Source organism: Chiloscyllium punctatum, chromosome 22 (assembly GCF_047496795.1).
Source record: "Chiloscyllium punctatum isolate Juve2018m chromosome 22, sChiPun1.3, whole genome shotgun sequence".
NCBI classification, from domain to species: Eukaryota; Metazoa; Chordata; class Chondrichthyes; order Orectolobiformes; family Hemiscylliidae; genus Chiloscyllium; species Chiloscyllium punctatum.
In genome coordinates this window covers 39,134,385-39,158,288 of record NC_092760.1, presented here as the reverse complement: position 1 = coordinate 39,158,288, position 23,904 = coordinate 39,134,385, and the positions used below count along the sequence as shown (strand labels likewise).

Here is a 23,904-nt window from a genome sequence, read left to right as displayed (position 1 = left end):
TTAGCAGATACCTCAACACCATTTCATAGCTTCCTGTCCTCCTGAACTGTTCTAGTATTCTTGAATATTTAGGTTTCACCATTCTTCACCTTGCAACCACATCTCTGAAATGGCTATACATATTTATTTCTTTGTGCTATCAATTCAGCCATTTTATTATAAAAACTGTAAGCATTCAAACACATAGGCTGAATCTTACGTTTTTTTTAGCTAAGCGTCAGTTTCATTCCATTTCATGGAATGTTTCACTCTGCAAGGCCTCACAAGTTATTTGCAGCTCCACCTTATGAATAGGTTATGTTAGATCCAGTAACATGTAATGAAGTAGGATTAATAAGAAATCTGATAGTTAAGGATCCTCTAAGGGTCGCAATCACAACATGAGAGAATTTCAAAGTCAGTTTGAGGGAGAACAACCCAGGTCTTAAACTAGTGCCCTCAAACCAAATAAGGGCAATTACAGTGGTATAAAGAAAGAGTTATTTAAAGCAGGCTAGGTATATAAGCTAAGGGAAGGTCAATAGATAACCAGTGGCAGATGTTTAAGCAGATACAATGCTCAGCAAAAATGCATCCAGTCAAAAAGAAGGACTTGATGAGAAGGATGAACAACCCATGGTTAACAAAATAGGTGAGTATCCATTTAAAAGAAAAATGTACAAAATGGCAACACATGGTAGGCTAGCTGATCGGGAATTTATTTAGAAAACGTAGCTGAGGACCAAATGGAAAAGAAATTGATAATTGAAGTAAATTGGCGAGAAAAAAAGCAAGCAGTAAGCGTGTCTATGGATACATAAGCGATTAGCTAAAGTGTGCGTGGGATCCTTGAAGGATGTGACAGGAGAATTGATAACGGAGTACTTGGAAATGGCAGATAATTTAATCCGATGTGGCAGGAGAATTGATAACAGAGTACTTAGAAATGGCAGATAATTTTAATCGACTATTTTGCAAGTGCCTTCATCTTGGAGAACCCTCTAAACATCCCAAGTACATCGAGTAAGCAAGGTGCAAATGGGAATAAAGATCTTACACTTTCTTTATCATGGGGATAAAGTATTTGACAGATTAATGAGATGGAAAGCAAGCAAATCGCCAGCACTGATGGCCTGTATCCAAGAGCTTTTGCTGTGGAGACAGTAAAGGCATTAGTCCAAATATTCCAGAACACACAAGATTTCTAGAGGGCTCCAGCCAATTGAAAAAATGCCAACATGACGCCCCTGTTTATGGAGAGGGGAGACAGAAAGCAGGAAACTACAGGTCAATTAGGCTAACACTTGTTATTATAAAAATGCTAGAGCCCATTATTAAGGAAGAAATAACAAGATAATTTAGAAAAACTTAAACATAACTAAACAGAGTCAACATGATTTTGTGAAAGGGAAACTTTGTGACAAATTTCTTAACAGTTCTTTGAGGATGTAACAAGCAAAGTTGATAAAGGGGATCTGGAAGATGTAATATATTTGGGTTTTCATAAGGCAGTTGATAAAGTGCCACATAAAGGCTTACTGCACATGATAAGCACTCATGGTATTGTGTATCATATACCAGATTGAGGATTTGTTAATACACAAAAGACAGCGAGTCTGGGTTAAAGTGTCTTTTTCAGGTTGCAAAGACATAACTAGCGGGGTGCCATAAGGCTTAATCCTAGTGCCTCAATTATTTACAATTTATGTTAGTGATTTGGAGAGTGGGCAGAGTGCAATTTATCCAAATTTTGTTGTTAATACAAAAATAGATGGGAGGACATCTTGTGATGAAGACACAGGAAATCTACAAGGGAATGTAGATAGATTGAGTGGGGAAAACCTTCACAGATTGATTTAATGTAGTTGAGTGAGAGGTAGGAAGAATTGGTAAGAAGAATTAAAAGGCAGATTACAATTGAAATAGAGAGAAATATAACACAGATGTATGAAACACCAAAAATAGAATGCAGGTGCAGCAAGTAATTAAATGAAATCATGCCCTTTATTACTCACAGTTTAGAGTTTAAAAACAAGGAAGTCTTATTTTAACTGTACAGCATGTTTGTGAGGTTGCACCTGGAGTACTGTGTAGTGTTTCAGTCCCTGTATTTAAGAAAGAACATATTACTGGCATTGGAGTCAGTTCAAAACAAATTCACCAGGTTGATTTCTGGGATGAAGAGGCTGACTTATCAAGAACTGTTTATTCATTCGAGGTTATCAGAATGAAAAGATGATCTCGTTGAAATATACAAGATTCTGAGGAAACTTAACAAGCTGATGTTTCCAATAGTGGAAAATCAAAACCTGGGGCATAAAGTTACAAAATAAGGAGACATTCACTTGAATCTGAGATGAGAATGAATTTCATCTCTCAGAGGGTAGTGAATGTCTGGAATTCTCTTCCCCAAAGAGTTGTGAAGGCTAGATCACTAAAAGTATTTAATCATATTCCCGGATATTCAAAAATCTTTGAGGGGTTGGTGTTAAGTGAGATTGAAGCCTGAGACATGATCTCATAGAATGGCAGGGCAGACTTGGGATGCTGACTGGCCTACTCCTATTTAAGGTTTAACGTTTTTACTGTATCTCCAAACTTTTCTGTTCTGTCACTAACTTCATCCCAATTTCTCTATCTACACATCCTTTGTATTACATTTTCCAGTTGTGACCCCTCCCTCAAGGACTCCCCTTTCCCTTTTCCCATATCATACACCTATATTCCCTCCCAGTCTCTCTCCTCATCTTTCTATTGGCCTTTTATTTGCACATTCATACATTTGGCTTCAACAGAACTCCTGTGACACCCTCTAGCAATCTTGAATTCTTTCTTCCTTTCCTCTCACCCATTCTTCCTCCACATATCTCTATACTCTACCATTAATATTTTTGTCCTTCCCTATCTGCACATCCTGTCAACCTCTAGATTGTCCCAACTTACTATACTTTTCCCCTCCAACCATTCTACCATATCAATCTTAGCTCAGCCACGTTCCAATTATTTTGAGCCTTCTAATGGGAAGATTAAAAATTGCACTCTTGAATCCTCATGCAATGCTATAGAAGAACATCAATTTTAAGATGATTATTTTCTAAAATAAAATTGCTCAGATTTTAAGCATGAAGTGGGGTTTTACATGGTCCTCTATCATTTGCATTTTGAAAGCTTAGCTGAGTAGTTACATAGTTTGTTGCTATTTTGCTGGGCATAGTATTGAAAGTTATGTAAAGCAAGTTTTGAGAAGATTTGTAGCTCAGATTGAGGTTCTGGATGTAGGTTTACTCGTTGAGCTGGAAGGTTCATTTTCAGTCGTTTAGTCATTTAGGTAACATCTTCAGTGAGCCTCCGGATGAAGCACTGCTGGTGTTTCCTGCTTTCTATTTATAAGTTTGGGTTTCCTTGAGTTGGTGATGTCTTTTCCTGTGGTGATGTCATTTCCTATGGTTATGTCATTTCCTGTTCTTTTTCTCAGGGGGTGGTAAATGGGGTCCAAGTCAATGTGTTTGTTGATAGAGTTCCGGTTGGAATGCCATCGTATTTTGCAAATGATGTTTGTTTTGCTTGTTCTCTGTATAGGGCCTTTCAAATTCATGAGCTGATGTTTTAGTGTGTTGGTGGGCTTGTGGGCTGAGTAGTCTGGCAGTCATTTCCAAGTTGTCTTTGATGTAGGGGAGAGTGCTAGGGTTTCTGAAATGCCAGACTACTCAGACCCCTTGGCATCATTGTAGCCCACAAACCCACCAACAAAACATCAGCTAATGAACTTGAAAGACCCTTTACAGACAACAAGCAAAACTAATGTCATTTACAAAATACCATGCAAGAACTGTAACAAACACTACATAGGACAAACAGGCAGAAAACTAGCCACCAGGATACATGAACATCAACTAGCCACAAAATGACATGACCCTCTCTCACTAGTATCCTTACATACAGATAAGGAAGGATACCACTTCAACTGGGACAACACATCCATCCTAGGACAAGCCAAACAGAGACATGCGCAAGAATTCCTAGAAGCATGGCAGTCCAACCAGAACTCTATCAAGAAACAGATTGACTTGGACCCCATTTACCACCCCCTGAGAAAAAAGGACATGAAATGATATCACACAGGAAATGACATCGCCACACAAAATGACATCACCACCCCAAGGAAACCTAAACAAATAAATAGAAAATGAGCCATGACACCAGTGCTTCATCCAGAGGCTCACTGACGATGTTACCTAATATGGTGACGACACATCTGTAAATGAAACTTCCAGCTCAGCAAGCAAACCTATATCCAAAAGTTATGTAAACTTTAGGGCAAGGAAATATATATTTGATGGTGTGGATGGATAATTTCAATTTAATACATGACAGTAATTTAATGTACAAGAATCAAAATAATAGGAGATCCAAAAATACAACAGGCATGTATTTATATTATTTTAACATTAGTTGTACTTGCTACTTTACATCATATTTGTATTTTCTATAATAACAATTATAGCAATAAATAAGTAAATGAGAAAAAGACTGCGATATGAGACTGCAGCTACAAATCATAAGCCAAGAAAATTGACATGGTAGAAATCACAACAATCAGCTGTTCTACACAACAGCAGAAATGCACAGGATATTAACATCCTAACTGCAGCAATATTTAAAAGCTAAATCAACATGTCCAATCAAGTATGATTTGTCAATTTAAAGAGTCATGTTTGGTCCAAGGGTGGTTATCTACAATAAAGTATATTTTATTTCACAATTTTCTTCACAACTAGTATGATCCATCTATCTTATAGCAGAGAATAACGTTTGGATTTTCTTCCTCCTGCCAAATAAAGGTAAAGGAGATTCTGTCCACCAACTTGATGGGTGTCATTTTCATCAGCTACGAGTTAATAATGTGACACAAATCCCTAGTGGGAAACTTATTACATAGCCTTTAGGGACTAATATGTGGGGTCTTACTGCAGCACAAACTGTGAGAGAGGGAGGTCATTTAAAGGGAGCAGATGCATCTTTTCGAAAGACTGGAGACATTGTTTTTTCAATGTAAGCCCAGAACTTGGCTAATGCCTTCAAGATTTGAGTTGCTGGAGTCCTTTGTGAAGTGAACAATTTTTAGTATCAGCCTTACACCACTGATCTAACTCCACTGCTATCTTAGTATCTAACTGATCTAACTCCACTCCACTTAGTAGCTGCACTAGAATATAAAACAGTGCAGTCTGTTTTCATTGAGAAGTGTAGCTTCCTTTGCTGCAAGAGATCAGATCTAGGCCTGCCCACATGACTTCCTTGAAAATTCAGTGCTGATAGTTTACTTAACTGTGAAAGGATTTCTAAATAAGCCCACTTTATCTACCCCATCATTTTCATTTCCCAGTAAAGGACCACTACATAGCAATCAGGACTAGGAACCATGTCTGTTACAGTTGTTCCCTACCTGGACTAGCCTGTTGGAGCCTTTATTGTTCTACCTCAGGTAACTCAGCATTTGATTTTAAGCATTGCACAAAAATGCAGTTTTGAAAAGAAAGACCTAGCTCTTAGGGATGACATCAACACGATTAATCCTAATTCTGATGTTTTTAGTCAAGATTTATGGTGAAACATTAGAAATCCAGCATATGATCTGCCTCCTGAACCAAAATGAATTAACAATATTTCTTCAATGCACAATGCCACTGCATTGTCATGCACTTAAATGGTAAAATTTCAAACTTTTGACTCCCCCCCCCCCCCCCACCTTTGGCTTCCATGGTCAAAGAGTAAGGAAAACTTCATTACAGCACTAAGTCATACAAACTAGGATGTCCAGAGTCTAATATCCAGGTTGTCCCACGTTAGCTGATCTCAACCAGATTATAAGTTGACAGCATAAATGGTCTTTGTGCACAAGGTTTTTGATATTGACTGCAACCTTGTGAATATGACTAGAAAGTGAAAATTTGGACTGATAAATGTCTAGTAACATTGACACAGGTATCAGTCAATGACCATTTCACTTTGATGTTCAACAGTGTTACCATTGCAGAATCCACTGTGTATTACTTGCAATCACCATTAATCAGAAACTTAACTGGCCACTTAAATACTGTAACCATAAGGGCAGGTCAGAGGTTGGATTTATGATCTCTGTGTGAAGGCAGAGTTGGGCTTGGATGTAACAAATCCCATGATTGAATTCCTGTTCCTATGTTATAATAAGAAGCTCAATTGATTTGGCAAAGATTCTGTTTCTATGTATGAAACAATTCAACATCAAGACAGTGCTTTCAATGGAGGGCAAAATCAAGTTAAAATTACACCCGAAATACTGATCTGCACACACTGTAATGGAAACAGTCTGCCTCAGGAGCCTAGGTACTGTCCTAGTTTAGAGTGGTGCTGGAAAAGCACAGCAGGTCAGGCAGCATTCGAGGAGCAGGAAAATCAATGGACGTTTGGGGCAAAAGCCCTTCATCAGGAAGCCCTGATGAAGGGCTTTTGCCCAAAACGTCCATCGATTTTCCTGCTCCTTGGAGGCTGCCTGACCTGCTGTGCTTTTGCAGCACCACTCTAATCTTGCCTCTAATCTCCAGCATCTGAAATACCCACTTCTGCCTAGGTACTGTCCTAGGCTAACAATAATCTTGATTCTACCTGTATGCGATTGGTCTGCATTTGTTTGGATGAGTTTGATGACTATCTCAAAATTATTTTCTATTTCAATGATGAAAATGTCACAGGAAATTTGCTATATTTTCATAAATATTTATCAGGGTCATTAATAAACTTTAGTGGAGTTAGCTTACACTACCTATCCAGGCTGGTTTACAGTTAACCACAGTTTGATGTAATGTAGTTGACCTGTAATGGCTCTGGGGACAACTTTGGTCAACAATAAATTCTGCCTTGTCAGTGCTGTCCACATTCCAAGAATAAATAGTTAGATTTAATATTTAATCAGTTATACAATATTCTCATTGTTCTGTTGAAACAACATGGCTTGTACGAAGCAGGTATGCAGAAGAAAGGATAGTATCTCGTTTTGGGTGCAATAATACTGCACACCATATATATAGCCTGTAGATCAATAAAGTGATTAAAAAAAACAAAAGCTTCCTGAATTGGGATAACAGCATTTGTTATCCATGTTTTGATTTCTCATTGTAATCAGAGGTGAAAGCTTGCACTTAACTGCTGATTGTGCTATAAACAATTTAGTTTTAGAACTATTAGCACTTTGGCTTATCACAGGTCCAAATAATTTCAGGGATTGGGAGCTCTATAGGATTCTTCAAATTGTGATCTCCTGAATTTACCAGGATTTTTTTTGGTTGGTGCAAACAGGCTCTGGGGTTTTCCAGATTGGGAGCTACAACCTTTCCAGATTTTCTAGCTGATTGTAGGATATTGGAGCAGGTGTGCTCTGAACCGTGATGTATCAGACATTTTTACCCAACCAGGGGTCTGACAGATCCATGGATAAAATGCACAGTGAATTCATATTCTCTTGGATTTATTCAAATCAAGTTAAAAATTAAGGTTCAGTAAAAGTTTCCTATTATAAGTCTAATGTGTATCAATATTAGAACTTAGGAAAACGTTTAACCATGGCCATGAAGAAACATCGACAATGATCAGCTTGATTGGCACCAAACTGAATAAAGCCACCTTGCTTTTCTTGGCTGCAGTCTGGTTCAATGACTGAGTGGTACATGCTTTACTGACAGGATTCAGCAATATATTTTTCAAACGTGGCTTGCTTCACATATTTTTGTTGAATTGTATAGTAATATAAAAGGCACTATGTTATCAGCTAGGTTGTTAGTCATCCTTTTCCAGTAAACATGTTTATATTATATTCATATTTTTCATGAAGTTAACTGTTGATGCCACATGGTATTGTGTGAAGCCGCTGTACTTCTTGATGCTAATATCCTAAAAGGGAAAGAAAATTCGAATCACTTCACAAGGTTAAAGCAATACTTTTTTTTATAATTCTTGATTTTCCCACACTTTCCTTTCACAATGTAATAATATTACCTCTATAGATTTTGAGGTTAGTTTTTGAGATTGGGTGATTGTCTAAAATAGGGGAGATATAAGAAATATGAGCAGAAATAGACTATTCAGCCCCTCAAGATTGCCCTGCTAGTCAATAAGATCATGGCTGATCTGCACCAGGCTTCTTATGCTAGCTGTTAGCCTTCAACTCCTTGATATTTCAAAAATATATTTACCTTCTCTTTAATTATTTCTAGTAGTCTGCCCTTTGCAATTCTCTGAGTAGGAAATTGCAGACATTCACTACCTCTAGGAGAAGAAATGTCTTCGAATTTTCATAACCAATTTTCTTCCCCCACTTCTTCAGATTCATTCAATCCTTCCTTGCTTGCTTTTATTTCCTTCTCAATGAAAGCTGCACTAACACCAAGAAAGCAATAAATTTTGAATGGAATGTAAGTTATGTCAAGAGAAAAGGACTTAAAGAAAACAAAAAGGCTATAACACCAAGCCCAGTAGAGAAGAAGCTGAAGACTGGAATGCTTTGCTCCTGGCAGTTGTTACACAATAAACAGTTTAGCAGAACAGCAGCTGCAAAGTCTGTGCTCTTAAGAAAATAATCAGTTTTTCATCCAAGCTGAAACAGTCAGGGAGACACTGATTAGGATGAACAATCTAATTGTAGATAACAGAAATCTTGTAAGGATTGGGGCACAATGACACCTTCACAGAATTTCAATCGTTCAAATAATGTATATAATTCCATTTTACAGATGGAATGATAGATGATGCTGATAAAAGAGCTCTGAAGACTCTGCTCGTTATTAGTAAGGACAGGGTTTGCATTATCAAATCCCATCTTTTCATGGATAAACAGAAAATTTAGAAGATGTGGAAAGTTTGTGACGATGAACTCAGGGTAAGAATTAATGGTAAAAATGCTCTAACTTGTTAAACAGATAGTAACCGCAAGAGTCTTAAGACCATAAGAAAAGACCATAAAATATAGGAGCAGAAATTAGGCCACTTAGCTCATCAAGTCTGCTCTGCCATTCAATCGTGGCTAAAAGGTTCTCAACCCCATTCTCCCGCTTTAATCCCTTTGACAGTCAAGAACCTATCTATCTCAGGTTTAAATACACTCAATGACCTGGCCTCCACAGCCTTCTGCGGCAACGAGTTCCATAGATTCACCACTCTCTGGCTGAAGACGTTTCTCCTTATCTTCATTCTAAAAAATATTCCCTTTACTCTCAGGTCCTAATCTCTCCTACCAAGGAAACACCTTCACAACATCTACTCTGTCCAGGCCATTCAATATTCTGAATGTTTCAATTAAATCCACTCTCATCCTTCTAAACTCGATTGAGTATAAACCCAGAGTCCTCAAATGTTCCTCATATGTTAAGCTTTTCATTCCTGAGACCATTTTCATGAACCTCCTCTGAATGCGCTCCAGAGCCAGTACATTCTTCCTGCAATATGGGGCCCAAAACTGAACACAATACTCCAAATGTGGTCTGACCAGAGACTTATAGAACCTCAGAAGTGCATCTCTGCTTTTATATTCAAATCTTCTCAAAATAAATGCCATGATTGCATTTGTCTTCCTAACTACTGACTTAAACTGCAAGTTTACCTTGAGAGAATCCTGGAATAGAATTCCCAAGTCTGTGCTCTTCAGACTTCTGAATTTTCTTCCCATTTAGAAAATAGTCCATGTCTCTATTCTTCCTACCACAGTGCATGACCCACACCTTCCCACATTGTACTCCATCTGCCATTTCTTTGCCCACTCTCCCAGCCTGTACAAATACTTCTGCAGCCTCCCTGCCTTCTCAATATTACCTGTCCCTCTACCTATCTTTGTATCATCTGCGAACTTCCCCAGAATGCCCTCAGTTCCTTTATCTCGAATGTCAGCATATAAAGTGAAAAGCTGTGGTCTCAATTCTGAGCCTTGCAAAACACCACTTGTCACTGGCTGCCATCTTGAGAAGGACCCTTTTATTCTCACTTTCTGCTCTCTGCCAGACAGCCAAGCTTCTGTCCATGCTCACACCTTGCCTCTGACACCATAGATCCTTATCTTACTCAGTAGCGTCCTGTGTGGCACCTTGTTAAAGGCCTTCTTGAAATCCAGATAGATAACATCCATTGACTCTCCATGGTCTAACCTGCTCATTACTTCCTCAAAGAATTCTGGCAGATTTGTCAGGCATGACCTCCCCTTGATGAAACCATGCTGACTTTGCCCTATTTCCCCATACACTTCTAAGAATTCAGAAATCTCATTCTTCACAATGGATTCTAGGATCTTGCCCATGACCGAGGTTAGGCTAATTGGTCTATAATTTCCCATCTTTTGCCTTACTTCATTTTTTAAACAGGAGTGTCACGTTAGCGATTTTCCAGTTCTCTATCTCCCTTAGAATTCTGGGGTGTAGTCCATTTTGTCCAGGTGATTTATCCACCTTCTGAATAGTTTTTCAGAAGATGTCACAACAATGGGCACAAATGTGACAGAAGGGAACAGTCATATAGGTTCATTAAATTTGTAATTGCCACCACATCAATTAAAGATTTTAGGAAGAATCTTTGGACATAAAGAAAAAATACTATAGCATTGACACATTACTTGTAGATGGATGCAAGTATAGTGGGAGGCCAGCCATAATTATATGCTGTAATAGCTGCAAACATTTTTGCTACAGTCAGCAAATTGCACCAAAATCTGAAACAGATATAGTTTGTTGCACCTTCCAAAAGTTGTTCAGTTTTTATTGGTATCTATAAAGCATGTGGTACCAATGAGCATTGGGCATACATGTGTAGGAGATCTCGTTCCAAAGGCTAAGCCAAAACTTAAAACAAAACATGGTGACCAACTAGACAGTATAACACAACAGTGACAGCAAGGAAAGTCTTTAAAAAGATGCATAAATGCAAATGCAGTGAGGTTCAGAGTCAACCAGACAAAAGGCAAATTTCAGAAGATTACTAGGCTTTCTATACTGTTAATCTCACATTCTGTGCCTATGGAATAAGGTGATCAAAAACTTTTACAACAATTGATGCCATATATCTTAAAAAGGCAGGACAACACAGACCAAAAACTAAAACTTGATATTGGAGCTATTGCCAATATATTACCACTGTGTGTCCTGAAAGACATGAAACTTAGGAAGTGGCCTGCTATGGTACAGTCTATGAGAGATTGTCTCACAATTTATAACAAATCTCCAATTCCTTGCATTGGCAGAATCACACTGCAGTGTGAATGTACAAGCTCAACCTGATATTTCAAAATTTTCTATTTAGTAGATACCAGTGGTCCAGCTTTGCCGAGCCTGCTGGTTTGCACAGATCACAGTATGGCCACAATTCATGAGATTCAAACCATACCTATTATGGTAAAACAGACATGTATTATATCTGAACCAGTTGATAGTCTCAAAAAAACCCAAATGAATTTAACACAATTACCAATTTCAGCATGATGCAACCTAAATCATTGATCCTTCAAGAAGGTGTAGTGTGTATATTCAGGGTAAGCTTTGAGCACAAGTAAACAAGATGGACCGAGATTGAAGTTCACCCACCATACAGATTGATGATTAGATTACTTACAGTGTGGAAACAGGCCCTTTGGCCCAACAAGTCCACACCGCCCCGCCGAAGCGCAACACACCCAGACCCCTACATTTACCCCTACCTAACACTACGGGCAATTTAGCATGGCCAATTCACCTGAACTGCACATCTTTGGACTGTGGGAGGAAACCGGAGCACCCGGAGGAAACCCACGCAGACACAGGGAGAACGTGCAAACTCCACACAGTCAGTTGCCTGAGGCGGGAATTGAACCCGGGTTTCTGGCGCTGTGAGGCAGCAGTGCTAACCACTGTGCCACCGTGCCGCCCACAATGTAGCTCCACAATGCGTGATTTAAAGAGAGAAGTCACCATAAAAGTATGTCTAGGCCCAAAGCATCTCAATCTTTCACATAAAAGGTCTCTACACAAAATAACTGATGCTGGGAAAATAAAACCTATATCATCCAGAAGAAGATTCTTTTCGAAGCTAAATGTGAAGCGTGAATGCTAGTCTGTCCATTAAGCAGAAAAATCACAAAAGCTCATTTGAATAGTACTTTTCAGATGGTTACCTTTGATGCTCTCGGTTAGCCAGGATATATTCCAATAGCACAGATTTGTTTATTGAGACTGTACCTGACCACCTTTACATAGTTTACAGTATTGTGGTCATAGGTAAAACAAAGGCAGTGCATGACTACAAACGTAGTCTACTAATGAGAGCAGTCCTAGAAGGATTAGTACTAAAAGGCACCAAGTACCAAGTCAAGAGCAGCCAGATAAACTTCTTTGGGTCCATTTACTCCATGCATGGGCTCCATTCCAACCCTGATAAAATTGGGGATATTCAACCAATGCTGACCTCATAGGGACAGATCATCCATATCTGCTATATACCAATTGTCTCCCTGAACTAATTAAACTACAATTCTTCTCAGTCTGCTTTCTGTTAGGATTCTATTCCATTAATAATGTTCTCGCCCAGTGATACTACCTTCCATACCAGTGATTCTGATATATTTTTCCTTTTCTCTTAATCAAGGATTCCCTTCAACCATGTTGACAGGACTCTTGAATCAGTCTATTTCATGCAGTTTTGCTCTTCCCCCTTCCTATTGCTTCCATAGTCTCAAAGAGTGCCTCTTGTCCTTACCTTCCAGCAACTGGTTTTGACATTCATTAAATAATCCTCCCCATTCCCTACTACTTCATTGTGATTCCATTGCCAAACACATCTTCCACTCGTCCAGTGCTATGTGTCACTCTGGTTCACTCTTCAACCCACTCAATATACGTCCCATAATATAGTGCCAAGAGATGCAACACCAGCAATTTTATCTCCTCTCTTCCCACTGTTGTTTCTTTACCTGTCCCATTACATCATTACATTGGTTGTTTAATCAGTCCTACATTATACTCCCAAGATTTCCATTTTTGTCCTTCCTCCCCTTCCCCTTTATTTTCTCAAACCTGTATATTCAGCATAGGAATTAGGAGCGGGAGGAGGCAATTCAGACCTTTGAGTCAGCTCGGCCATTTAATGTGACTAATCTTATCCTGGTCTCAACTCCACTTTCCTGTCTGGTCTTCATAGCCCTTTATCCTGCTTTTTTTTTATCAGAAACATATCTTTTTTCTTAATCTGTTGACTAATTCTGCCTCCACTACACTCTGGGGCAATGAGTTCCACAGATTAACAAACCTCTGAGGGAAGTAGTTTCTCCTTATCTCAGTTTTGAATCTATCTCCTCTCACTCTATATCTATCAGCTCTTGTTCAAGACTGTTCCTCAAGGGTAACATCTGTTCAGTGTTCATCTTTTCAATCTCCTTTAGCATATTATATACCTCAATCAAATCCCCCGTCATTCATCTGAACTCCAGCATGTTTAAACATAAGCTATTTAACCATTCCTCGTATAGCAGCCCTTTCATTCCTGGAATCAACCTGGTGAACCTCCTCTGAACTGCCTCCAGTGCCGTCACATTCTCAAGCAAGGAGACCAAAACTGGACACAGTACTCCAGATGTGGTCTCACCAACACCTTATATAATTGTAAAAACACTTTTATAATTCAGTCACAGTAAATGCAATAAATGCCAGAATTCTATTTGCCTTTCTTGTTATATGCTGCACTTGCATACCTACTTTCTGTGATTCGTGCACAAAGACTCCCAGATCCTTCTGCACTGATTAACTTTGAATCTGGTTCTCATCTAAATAATAATTTGTCCTTTTATTCTACCAACCAAAATTGGCAACCTCGCACTTATCCACAATGAACTCCATCTGCCAGGTTTTGACCCAATCTCCTAGCCAATCAGTCCATCTGTAAACTCGACATATCCTCATCACAACCTGATTTCCCATCTATTTTAGTATCATCTGTGAATTTTGCTATGTTACACTCTGTTCCTTGCAGATCTTTTATTTAGATTGTAAATAGTTGAGGTCCGAGAACTGAATTCTGCCGCACCCCACCATTTGCAGTTTGCCATGCAGAGAAGAACCCATTTATCCCAAACCTCTGCTTTCTGTCAGTTGGCCTCTTTCTAAGCCGATACTCTACCATTAACCCCCTGGGCTCTAACTTTCTGGATGGTATTTACGTGGTACCTTGTCAAATGCCTTCAGAATGTAGAGTCTAGATATACACATCCACTGGATCCCCATTATTCACTTTGCTGGTTAAATCCTCTAAGAACTCCAGCAAGTTTGTGAAGCACAACTTGACCTTCATAAAGTTGTGTTGACATTGGTAAATTGAGTTTTGTTTCTCCAAGTGAAAAATCAGAATGGTATATTGCTTCCCTGGTGCCAGGGTCAAGGATGTCTCAGAGAAGGTGCAGAATGTTCTCAAGGGGGAGAGGGGCCAGCAGGAGGTCATTGTTAACATTGGAACCAACAACATAGGAGGGGAAAAGGTTGAGATTCTGAAGGGTGATTACAGACAGTTAGGCAGGAATTTAAAAAGGAGGTCCTCGAGAGTAGTAATATCTGAATTACTCCCGGTGCTATGGACTATTGAGGGCAGGAATAGGAGGATAGAGCAGATGAATGCATGGCTGAGGAGCTGGTGTATGGGAGAAGGATTCACATTTTTGGATCATTGGAAGCTGTTTTGGGGTAGACGTGTCCTGCAGAAGAAGGACAAATTGTACCTAAATTAGAGATAGTCAGGAAAGATTTCAATCTGAAACTGGTACAGTTCAGAACAAAGGCAAGTCAAACAGTCAGGGTAGGTCAGGACAAAGCAGAGAACAAGATAGGACTAATAAATTAAACTACATTTAATTTCAATGCAAGAGGCCTAATAGGGAAGGCAGATGAACTCAGGGCATGGTTAGAAATATGGGACAGGGATATCATGGCAATTACAGAATCATGGCTCATTCATGGACAGGACTAGCAGCTTAATGTTCCAGGATACAAATGCTACAGGAAGGATAGAAAGGGAGGCAAGAGAGGAGGGGGGTGGGGGTGGGGGGGTGTTTTTGATAAGGGATAGCATTACAGCTGTACTGAGGGAGGATATTCTGGAAATACATCCAGGGACGTTGGAACTGAGAAATAATAAAGGGATGATCCCCTTATTGGGATTGTATTATAGACCCCTAATAGTCAGAGGAAAATTGAGAAACAAATTTTGTGGGCGGCACGGTGGCACAGTGGCTAGCACTGCTGCCTCACAGCATCAGAGACCCAGATTCAGTTCCCGCCTCAGGCGACTGACTGTGTGGAGTTTGCACATTCTCCCCGTGTCTGCGTGGGTTTCCTCCGGGTGCTCCGGTTTCCTCCCACAGTCCAAAAATGTGCAGGGTCAGGTGAATTGGCCATGCTAAATTGCCCGTAGTGTTAGTTAAGAGGTAAATGTAGGGGAATGGGTGGGCTGCTCTTCGGCGGGTCGGTGTGGACTTGTTGGGCTGAAGGGCCTGTTTCCACACTGTAAGTCTAATCTAATCTAATATAAAAATATATAAGTAAATCTCAGTTATTTGTAAGAATAATAGGCTGGTTATGGTAGGGGATTTTAGCTTTCCGAACATAGACAGGGACTGCCATAGTGTTAAGGGTTTAGATGGAGAGGAATTTGTTAAGTGTGTACAAGAAAATTTTCTGATTCAGTATGTGGATGTACATACTAGAGAAGGTGCAAAACCTGACCTACTTTTGGGAAATAGGCAGGGCAGATGACTGAGGTGTCAGTGGGGGAGCACTTTGGGGCCAGTGACCATAATTCTATTAGTTTTAAAACAGTGATGGAAAAGGATAAACCAGATCTAAAAGTTGAAGTTCTAAATTAGAGAAAGGCCAATTTTGACGGTATTAAGCAAGAACTTTCGAAAGCTGATTGGGCGCAGATGTTCGCAGGTAAAGGGAAGGCTGGAAAATGGGAAGCCTTCAGAAATGAGATAACGAGAGTCCAGAGAAAGTATATTCCTGTTAGGGTGAAAGGAAAGGCTGGTAGGTATAGGGAATGCTGGATGACTAAAGAAATTGAGGGTTTGGTTAAAAAAAAGGAAGCATATGTCAGGTATAGACAGGATAGATTGGTTGAATCCTTAGAAGAGTATAAAGGCAGTAGGGGTATACTTAAGAGGGAAATCAGGAGGGCAAAAAGGGGACATGAGATAGCTTTGGCAAATAGAGTTAAGGAGAATCCAAAGGGTTTTTACAAATATATTAAGGACAAAAGGGTAACTAGGGAGAGAATAGGGCCTCTTAAAGATCAGCAAGGTGGCCTTCATGTGGAGCTGCAGGAGATGGGGGAAGATACTAAACAAGTATGTTGCATCAGTATTTACTGATGAAAAGGACATGGAAGATATAGAATGTAGGGAAATAGATGGTGACATCTTGAAAAATGTCTATATTACAGAGGAGGATGTGCTGGATATGTTGAAACATATAAAAGTGGATAAATCCCTCGGACCTGATCGGGGTGCCCTAGAACTCTGTGGGAAGCTAGGGAAGTGACTGCTGGGCCTCTTACTGAGTAATTTGTACCATTGATAGTCACAGGTGAGGTGCCAGTCGACTTGAGGTTGGCTAATGGTGTGCCACTCTTTAAGAAAGGTGGTAAGACAAGCCAGGGAACTATAGACCAGTGAGACTGATGTTGGTGGTGGGCAAGTTGTTGGAGGGAATCCTGAGGGACATGATGTACATGTATTTGGAAAAGCGAGGACTGATTAGGGATAATCAACATGGCTTGTGCATGGGAAATCATGTCTCACAAACTTGATTGAGTTTTTTGAAGAAGTAACAAAGAGGATTGATGAGGGCAGATGTGATCTATATGGACTTTAGTAAGGCATTTGACAAGGTTCCCCATGGAAGACTGGTTAGCAAGGTTAGCTCTCATAGAATACAGGGAGAACTAGTCATTTGGATACAACTGGCTCCATGGTAGAAGACAGAGGGTGGTGGTGGAGGGTTTTTGAGACTGGAGGCCTGTGCTGGGTCCACTACTTTTCATCACTTATATAAATGATTTTGATGTGAGCATAAGAGGTATAGTTAGTAAGTTTGCAGATGACACCAAAATTGGAGGTGTAGTAGACAGCGAAGAGAGTTATCTCAGATTACAGCGGGATCTTGATCTGATGGGCCAATGGGCTGAGAAGTGGCAGATGGAGTTTAATTTAGATAAATGTGAGGTGCTGTATTTTGGGAAAGCAAATCTTAGCAGGACTTATACACTTAATGGTAAGGTCCTTGGGAGTGTTGCTGAGCAAAGAGACCTCAGAGTGCAGGTTCAAAGCTCCTTGAAAGTGGAGTTGCAGGTAGATAGAATAGTGAAGATGCTTTCCATTATTGATCAGAGTATTGAGTACAGGAGTTGGGAGTCATGTTATGGCTGTACAGGACATTGGTTAGGGCACTGTTGGAATATTGTGTGCAATTCTGGTCTCCTTCCTATCAGAAGAATGTTGTGAAACTTGAAAGGGTTCAGAAAAGATTTACAAGGATGTTGCTGGGATTGGAGGATTTGAGCTATAGGAAGAGGTTGAATAGGCTAGGGCTGTTTTCCCTGGAGCGTTGAAGGCTGAGGGGTAACCATATAGAAGTTTATAAAATCATGAGGGGCATGGATAGGATAAATAGACAAAGCCTGGGGTAGGGTAGTCCAGAACTAGAGGGCATAGGTTTAGGGTGAGAGGGGAAAGATATAAAAGAGACCTAAGGGGCAACATTGTCATGCAGAGCATGGTATGGGTATGGAATGAGCTGTCAGAGGAAGTGGTGGAGGCTGGTATAATTCCAACATTTAAAAGGCACCTGGATGGGCATATGAATAGGAGGGGTTTGAAGGGATATGGGCCAGGTGCTGGCAGGTGGGACTAGATTGGGTTGGGATGCCTGGTTGGCATGTACATCTCTATGATTCTGTGACTCTAAGTGTTCAGTTATCTCCTCCTTTATGATTGACTCCAGCAACCTCCCGACTGCAGAGGTCACACTAACTGGTCCACAGTTTCCCATCTTTTGCTTATCTCCTTTTTTGAACAAGGGTGTAACATTAGCATGTTTCCAATCCACTGGTATCTTTCTACAATCCAGAGAATTTTGGTAAATCATAATTACTGTATATACTCAAGTAATAGAGGAATTTTTTGATTACTTTTAAGGTTAAATTTATGGGGTTAACTATTATGTGGCTGCTACTTTTGAGTGGCTGAAACTTGTGCCTGGCAAAATTTAAACGTATCATTAGCAGAAGCCCAAATGATCTCAGAGCAAAGAAAACAAATTATGGTAATTCTGAAAACGCGGAACGGAGTAGACGGCTGGCGGACTGGAATACCCAGGGAGGCATGGGATGACTGGCAAACTGACTCATAAATGTTGATCTGTTATCTCTGAAGAATTAGGGTCGACTTTCACATAAGATAAATGGAAAATTCCAGATATTTTGGTCAAAAATATGGTATGAACTTTTACATGAGAGTAACTATTACTCGAGTATATACGGTAATGCATCCATTATTTCTGCTGCCACTTCCTTTAACCTTCCTAGAGTGCAGGTTATCAGGCCCAGGGAACTTAGGTGCCTTTAAGCCCATCAGTTTACTTTATACCTTCTCCCTAGTTATTGTAATTTTACCAAGTTCCTCTGTATTAACTACTATTTTATGGAAGAGATGATCTTCCACTGTAAAAACAATGACAAAATATTGGTTTAGTGCCTCTGCCATTTCTGAGTTTCTTATTATTACCTCACTATTTTCATCTTGCTAGTGTTTAAAATTCTCCGAATCCTCCAAAGTGTGATTAACCTTTGCAGTATGATATGCCCTAGTTTTTGCCTTTATGTTAAGCCATGGATGATTTTTCACTTTCTTATGATTTCTTTTCCTCTCAGAAATATACTTTAATTGAGAGGTATTTAGTATCTTCCTAAGCATTTACCATTGTTCTTCAACAATCCTGCCCTTTAATATTTTTGTCTAGTCCATTTGGACCAACTCTTTCCTCAAGCCTATATAATTACCTTTGCCCAACGCTATAACTCTCATATGCAACTCAGGCTTTAATTTTACAATCTGAATTTGAAACTTTGGCATGTGGTGATCCCTCCTTCCCTGAGGATCCTTAACTACAAAACTATTTATCAATTCTTCCTTGTTACATCATACCAAATCTAAAGTAGGTAATCTGCTAGTGGGCTCCATGACGTGTTGCTCTAAAAAAAATCCTTCATGCCCTCTATGAACCTTTCTTCGAGGCTACCCTTGTGAAGTTGATTAATCCAGTCGATATGTATGTCAAATCACCCCAAATTACTGTTGTGCCCTTCTCATAAGCAGAGATCAATGGATTTCTAGATATTGAACATGTAAAGGGACATGGGGATAATGCAGGAAAATGACAAGATGGAAGATCAGATCAGCCATGATCTAAAGCAGGCTTGGGGCTGAAAGGCCTACACTTGCTCGTATTTCTGTGTTCAGTGATTTGAACAATCTAAATTAACCATGTTTCACTTTATATAGGGAGTATTGTTAGTGTTTCCTGATTTTATTTCAAATATCCAGTATCTGTAATGTTTTACCTTTGTAAACATTCATCTCATTATTTTGATACATGCAAAAATGGCTGTTTTATTTATGTACATAACATCAGTGCACTTCAAAAGGATTCTGATTGTGACGTACTTCAGAATTTTAAGAAATTCAATGTAGCATAGCAATTTATTTTTACACTGTCAGGATTCAGACATCAACCTGTGTAAGTTTATATTGCCAACACCATACCAAGGCTGTGTTCATACTGGCTCACAAGGGCACCAGATCAGGACTGCATTTATACAGCACCAATAAGGCCCCTTTACCATGCTGTGATTGCATTGCATTCACAGTGGTGTTGTACAGAGTTGTGTTTACAACACACAGGCATCATACACCACAATATTACTGCTGTGATCACGTCATTTTTTCGCCTTTCTTTGTTAATTGGGAGGCATTCAGAGTTTTAGAGCCCTGGATTTTACAGCATCTTAGTGTCAGCCCAACAAAATTTACCTGAGCTCCTCCTTTAATCGGTCATATGTGTCTGTCAGATTTTGATTTCGGACCGATACTGGCACATCAGGGATAAACCAAGCCGCAAGGAACTTGATGCAAATAGCAATATTCTAAAGCAGAAATGGAGACAATTGTTTGATAAGATACTCTTATTATGTGTGAACTACTAAGTACCCTACCATATTAAAATTACATAGGTAATTCTGATAAAATACAAACCCGTGATTGGGATGAATAGAGATATTTGTTACTGTTTAATAAAAGTTATACTACACAGAAGATGATCCGAACCATATAAAGAACCACACAGAGAAGCATAAAGAACTAATTGTTCGTCTCAGGTTAGTTAGCAGTAGGGGACCTACCCACATTTTCTACATTTTATTCACAGAGTTCCTATTTGCCATGAAAGGCTAGTTTGAAGGAGTAATGTATCTCCTAATGACTTTAACACTGCTGGGCAGGTCAGAAATTCTGTTATGTGGACATGGAAGAAATTGTTTTTGCCCCTAAACTACAGATCAGTTACTAGGATTACTTTCTCTTTAGGTTTCAGAAATGCTAAATGTGACAAGGAATCCTAGGGCCTGGTACAAAAGAGAGCTAGAATTTACCTCAAATAAGAGGAGGAAGGCTAAACGAGCAGCAAAAATGTGCCAGAATTGGACAGTATACTCATAGTTGTATTCGTTTCTGTAGTCACGATACCTGGGGATGCAACAAATGAAATGGGTTAACTCACATGGCATAGTGGTAACGACATTTGATGAGTAAACCAGAAATACTGGCTAATGATCTGGGAATATAGATTCAATATTCACCATAGAAGATGGTGAAATTTGAACTCAGTAGAAATTCTGGAATTAAAAGTGGCCATTATTGTAAAAACCCAGGTTGGCTAAAATGGCACCCCCCAGAACCTAGGCACCAGAAATGATTAAACGAGCCCCATCAATCCTGCAAAGTTGTCTTTACTAACACCAACAGACTTGTGAAAAATTGAAGGTATCCCATAGATTAGTAAAGTAATAGCCTGACAATCATAGAGAATCATACCTTACTCACAACATTTCACACATCAGCATCCATTGATATGTCCTATCACATTAGCAGAACCAAGAGTGTGGTGCTGGAAAAGCACAGCAGATCAGGTAGCATCTGAGGAGCAGGAAAATCAACATTTCGAGCATAAGCCCTTCATTAGGAAAGAGGCTTGCGGGGGGTGGGTGAGAGATAAATGGGCATGGGGTGGTGGTGGGGAGGGGGAGAGGGTTGGTAGGTAAGAATGCAATAGGTAGATGAAGGTGGGCGAGAAAGTGATAGGTCGGTGAGGAGGGTGGAGCGGATCGATAGGAAGGACAATGGACAGGTCAAAGGTGGTGCCGATTGGAGACTCGGGACTGGCATAAGGTGCAAGGAGGGGAATTGAGGAAACTGATGAAATCCACATTAATCCTGTATGGTGGCAGGGTCCCAAGACGGAAGATGAAGCGTTCTTCCTCCAGGCATCAGGTGGTTAGGGTTTGGCGATGGAGGAGGCCCAGGACCTGCATGTCCTTGGTGGATTGGGAGGGGGAGTTAAAGTGTTCAGCAATGGGTGGTGGGGTTGGTTGGTGTGGGTGTCCCAGAGATTTTCTCTGAAACGATCTGCATGTTGGCGTTCTGTCTCCCCTCTGTAGAGGAGACCACACTGGCTGCAATGGATACAGTAGAAGACATTTGTGGAAGTGCAGGTAAATGTCTGTCAGATGTGGAAGGATCCTTTGGGATATTGGATGAAGGTGAAGGGGGAGGTGTGGGCGCAAAATTTGCACTTCTTGTGGTGGCAGGGGAAGGTGCTGGGAGTGTGGTGTGGGCTGGTGGTGGGTGTGGATCTGAAGAGAGTCGTGGAGGGAATGGTCTCTCCGAAATGTTGATCGGGGTTGGGAGGGAAATATATCCCTAGTGGTGGGTCCGTTTATAGGTGGCTGAAGTGGAGGAGGTTGATGAAATGTATACAGAGTTGGTGGGGTGAAAGGTGAGGACCGGGGGGGTTTGTCCTTGTTACATTGGGAGGGGTGGAATTCAGGGCGGGGGTGTGGGAAGTGGAAGAGATGTGCTGGAGGGCATCATTGACCATATGGGAGGGGAAATTGCATCTTTGAAGAAGGAGGCCATCTGGGATGTTTTATGGTGGGAACAAATGCGGCGGAGGCATAGGAATTGGGAATAAGGGAGCAGGGTGGGAGGATGTATAGTCCAGGTAGCTGTGAAAGTCGGTGTGTTTGTAGTAGATGTCCATGGTTAATTGGTTACATGAGATAGAGATGGAGATGTCCAGGAAGGGGAGGGAGGTGTCTGAGATGATCCAGGTGAATTTGAGGTCGGGTGAAAGGTGTTAGTGAAGTTGGTGAACTGTTCAATCTCCTCATTGAGGAAAATGGAGTTAGAAGATAAAGAAAGGGAGAGAGAAAGAGAGAGAGGGAATTTGGAGAAAGAGAGAGAGAGAAGGGAGAGAGAAAACAGAGAGAATTTGAACTTCAGAAGTTGTGACTTAGTCAGTAAAGTCAAGTTAACAGGATGCAGATTAAAAGAGAAAGAAGTGATACATACAAATATGTTAAAACATTGCCACATTTTGATTAAAAAGATGTCAAAGTCTTCTTTATTTTATTTGAAAAGATTGGCTAGGCAGATGGAGTGGTCAGAGGACTGTGAGTCATGCTAGTTCAGACTAAACTGGTAGGCAGAACTAGTGAGGTGTTTGCAACATGGTCAGCTAAGGGATCAAGAGATTATAAAGAGGTTAAACAGGCTATTTTAAGTGCTTATGAATTGGTACCGAAGCGTATAGACAGCGATTCAGAAACATAAAGAAGAAACCAGGTCAAACTGATGCTAAGTTCGAAAGAATTAAACATAGTCATTTTGATAGATGGGTGCTGGCCTTAAAAGCAGATAAGACCTCTGAGGCTCTAAGAGAGATCATTCTGCTGGAAGAGTTAAAAAATATCATTTCCAGAGATGATAAGAAATCACATGGGTGAACAGAAAGTTCGGGAAGTGAGAAGAGCAGCCGAATTCACGTTACTGCAGAAGACAAGGTTTAGCTTCTGGCAAGAATTCCATCTTGTGAGGGATAGAACTTGGGAGAAGGGGAGATCCTACACTACGAAACAAAGAATAGTGAACACTGGTAATTGTTTACCACAAGTTAAAAAAGAAACCCAAGTGGGTGGAACAGAGGTGAAATGCCTCAGGTGTTTCCACTGTGGTAAAGTGGGACATGTAAAGTCATAGTGCTGGTCATTAAAGAAAAGCACTGTGGGAAAAGATGTGGTAAAAGAAGTTAAGCCAGTGGCATTACTGAAAGTGGTTAAGGAAACCCCAAAAATAGTCGAGGAGCTACAGGGGATTGCACAGCCTAGGCAGGAGCTGGGTATAGAGTTAGTGCCTAATCTCTATAAAGACTTCACCTCTATGGATAAAGTTTACTCAGAAAGTACAGGGGGAAAAGGGCAAGAAATTATAATTTTGAGAGATACAACAATCTAACCAGTCTCTAATAGTAAGAGATGAACACTCTTTCTGACCTGTTACTTGAGAGAGTGGTAATTTGTGGGATAGATGGACAGAAATTTAGCATTCCCCTATGTAAGATCAGGTTGGAGTGCCAACTTAGGACTGGGGAAGTAACAGTGGGAGTTATTGACAGAGTGTTAGTTCCAGGAATCCAGTTTGCTCTTGGGAATGATTTAGCAGGGTCCAAGGTGGGAGTGACACCCCTTGTTGCAGAGAAGCCCAAGGAAGACCAGGGAACTGAGGAGTTA

At 40.2% G+C, this 23,904-nt stretch overlaps 1 protein-coding gene across 1 annotated transcript in view; it reads right to left on the bottom strand.

Annotated features, from left to right (window-relative positions):
* Positions 1–11,288: 11,288 nt before the first annotated feature.
* LOC140493883 (anoctamin-9-like) overlaps positions 11,289–23,904 on the bottom strand; it is a 199,356-nt gene continuing 186,740 nt past the window's right edge. Inside the window, exons 21-23 of the mRNA XM_072592877.1 lie at positions 20,710–20,803; positions 20,093–20,205; positions 11,289–11,376 (exon numbers count right to left, since the gene is read on the bottom strand). Coding sequence (XP_072448978.1) covers positions 11,289–11,376; positions 20,093–20,205; positions 20,710–20,803 — 295 coding nt within the window. The remainder of the gene's footprint in view (positions 11,377–20,092; positions 20,206–20,709; positions 20,804–23,904) is intronic.